Source organism: Thermochaetoides thermophila (assembly GCF_000221225.1).
Source record: "Thermochaetoides thermophila DSM 1495 unplaced genomic scaffold scf7180000011806, whole genome shotgun sequence".
NCBI lineage: Eukaryota > Fungi > Ascomycota > Sordariomycetes > Sordariales > Chaetomiaceae > Thermochaetoides > Thermochaetoides thermophila.
This window is the reverse complement of record NW_006383023.1, coordinates 2,306,644-2,309,897: the sequence shown is the minus strand read 5'-3', so window position 1 is coordinate 2,309,897 and position 3,254 is coordinate 2,306,644. Positions and strand designations below refer to the sequence as shown.

The 3,254-nt window shown below is 55.4% G+C and overlaps 1 protein-coding gene across 1 annotated transcript; it reads left to right on the top strand.

The window, feature by feature from the left end:
- Window positions 1-1,164: 1,164 nt before the first annotated feature.
- Window positions 1,165-3,052, top strand: CTHT_0006570 (mitochondrial aldehyde dehydrogenase-like protein; the record flags this gene model as incomplete). Its single annotated transcript, XM_006691126.1, has 3 exons — window positions 1,165-1,508; window positions 1,566-2,854; window positions 2,913-3,052. The coding sequence occupies 3 exons, from the start codon at window positions 1,165-1,167 to the stop codon at window positions 3,050-3,052; spliced, it is 1,773 nt and encodes a 590-aa protein (XP_006691189.1).
- Window positions 3,053-3,254: the final 202 nt, after the last annotated feature.

The window sequence follows — 3,254 nt, the reverse complement described above, 5'->3', positions numbered from 1 at the left end:
TATAGATCGAGAATCTTACTGTCGCCCACCGAGTCTGCGACAGTCTAGACAGTGCAACAATGCTACACAGCAAGAATACGACACTTTGGCCAGAGATTCCGACCGTTGGCCTGAGATGAGGTTTCTTTCTCTGGGCCTGTCATTCGATCTCTCCGCGTTCAGGCAGCGATTTACGCAGCTGGACAAGATCCCGAGGCCCCGAAGTCGATGGATGAGATAGATTGAGAGTTCCCAGCTTGTATGTACTGTTGGAGGGATATTGTCGCTTTTACGCGGCTTACTTAATGCAGGGAGGGCTACGACAGTAACGCAAAGTGGTCTCAGATCGCATAGTTGCTACTGTAGCGCCTAGAGACTAGGCGGCGTGGCAGCCGCCCAACTTTAACCATCGTGGGGTATGGACCGCCACGGCCTGGATGCGGGGGAATGGGGCGGGGTCAATAGACACCTGCAGACGAACGGTAGGAGTTGGACTGGAACCTTACACGTCACCCATCGGGTACCTGCTTTAACTGAGGAAAGACCAGCGGTAGCATCTCCATGGCCTATCCGGATAAAAGTTGAGAAGACGCGTTTTAGATCTGAGACTGTTGAGGATAGGAGATCCGTGAAAATATCCAGGTCAAAAGGGAAGAGAAGTTTCAGTGTCCAAATACCATGACCCTTGGATCGACTTGTTCTGTACATGGGAACCTGGCTGCATCTTGAAAACTGCCTTGGGAAAATGCGGGGATGGCTTGGCACGTGGCTCTGCACCTCACAAAGAACGTTACCTCCGTTCAGCGAGTCAGACAGCTGCATAATAATCACCCGTGGCCACTGCGAAGGGGTTGCTCTCCTCAAATCAAACGTGTTCATGATCTGTCCCCCAAACGTCTTGTCACACCAGCCTGGACGTAACCTGCCGTACGTTGCCAACCTCCGAATTCCATAGTCTATCGTGTTGATCCATCCATATTACCCCGCTCCCGGCGCAACTCCTAACCGGAAATCCATGTTCCACTCGACCGTGGGCGGAGGAGTCCAGGAGGTCAACAAGGAGGTGAAGAGAAAAAGAGGAGCAAGAGGAGCATCCAGGAGTAACCAGGGACAAGAGCAGCGATCAATCAGCATCTAGTCAGCGTCCAGTGCCCTTCGGGAGCCACCCGCGGTGGATAGCCCGCCATGAGACTCGTCCACACCCCCTCCTTGGGACGGGCTTTGTGCCGTCCCGGTCCCAACAAGCTCTCTAGGGGCTATCTCCAATCTTCTTTCTGGGAGGCTGGGCGGGGGAGCCGTCCAATCGTTCATAAAGCTGCCCGCCCTCGCAGCCATCCTGCAGCTTTTGTTCCCGTCTCTCGCACTCTAAACCCCGGCTGGCTCCAGCTCAAGCATCAGAACTCCTCCATCACGGCACCCATCGCCACTACTATCACATCTTCCTTTTCTACCTCTGCCAAGATGTCGTCGGATCTCTTTGTTGAGCTGTCGACGCCGGTCACCGGGCCCTACAAGCAGCCCATTGGCCTGTAAGTCAACAATGGTCTACCCAACACTTATGAGCGGTGAAGACTAACAACGGTCAGGTTCATCAACAACGAGTTCGTTGAGGGTATTGAGAAGAAGAAGTTCGAGGTCGTCAACCCGGCCACGGAGGAGGTCATTGTCTCTGTATGCGAGGCCACCGAGAAGGATGTTGATGTCGCCGTTGCCGCGGCCCGCAAGGCCTTTGAGGGCGTCTGGCGCCGGGTCACTCCTCAGCAGCGCGGTCTGATGCTGCTCAAGCTCGCCGACATTGCCGAGAAGAATGCCGAGTTGCTGGCTGCCGTCGAGTCCCTCGACAACGGCAAGTCTATCACTATGGCCCGCGGTGATGTCGCTGCCGTCGTTGGCTGCATCCGCTACTACGGCGGCTGGGCTGACAAGATCGAGGGCAAGACCATCGACATTAACCCCGACATGCTCCATTACACCCGTCCGGAGCCCATCGGTGTCTGCGGCCAGATCATCCCCTGGAACTTCCCTCTGCTGATGCTCGCCTGGAAGATTGGCCCTGCTCTGGCCACGGGTAACACCGTCGTCCTGAAGACCGCTGAGCAGACACCTCTCTCTGCCCTCGTCTTCGCCCAGTTTATCAAGGAGGCCGGCTTCCCTCCGGGTGTGGTCAACATCATCTCCGGATTCGGCAAGACCGCCGGCGCGGCCATCGCCTCGCATATGGACATCGATAAGGTGGCTTTCACCGGCTCGACCCTGGTCGGCCGCTCGATCATGAAGGCGGCCGCCGAGTCCAACCTAAAGAAGGTGACTCTCGAGCTGGGTGGCAAGTCGCCCAACATCGTGTTTGACGACGCCGACATCGAGGAGGCCATCAGCTGGGTCAACTTTGGCATCTACTTCAACCACGGACAGTGCTGCTGCGCCGGCTCGCGCATCTTCGTGCAGGAAGGTATCTACGATAAGTTCCTCGAGGCCTTTAAGAAGCGCGCCGAGCAGAACAAGGTCGGCGACCCCTTCCACCCGGAGACCTTCCAGGGCCCGCAGGTCAGCAAGCTGCAGTTCGATCGCATCATGGGATACATCGAGAGCGGCAAGGCCGATGGTGCGAAGATCGTTACTGGCGGCGAGCGCCACGGCGATAAGGGATACTTTATCAAGCCGACTATCTTTGCCGATGTGAGGCCTGATATGAAGATTATGCGCGAGGAGATCTTCGGTCCTGTCTGCGCGATTGCCAAGTTCAAGACCATCGAGGAGGCTATCCAGATGGGTAACGACACCTGCTATGGTCTTGCTGCTTCGGTTCATACCAAGGATCTCAACACTGCGATCCGCGTCAGCAACGGCCTAAGGGCTGGCACCGTTTGGGTCAACTGTGAGTCGCCCTCTCTTTTCTGTCTTGGGGTTGATGCGGTATACTAACGTAACAACAGGCCACAACATGCTCTCTCATCAGCTGCCCTTCGGCGGCTTCAAGGCCTCCGGTATTGGCCGCGAGCTCGGCGAGCTTGCCCTGGCCAACTACACCGAAAACAAGAGTGTTGCTATCAACATGGCTGGCAAGCTCTTCTAAACTCCAATTCTTTCTCCGACCAATCCAAAAAAAAAAAACTGATGGTCGAGTGTGCAAAGCATTTTTTTAGCGCCATGAGTGTTTTTTTTTTTTGCATGATCATGATAACGAATGAATACCCAGATTGGCAGGGGACGGTATGATGGGAAGCGAAGGAAAGGCGGGGGGGGGGATGAAAGAATGGAATGGGATGAAAATTCAG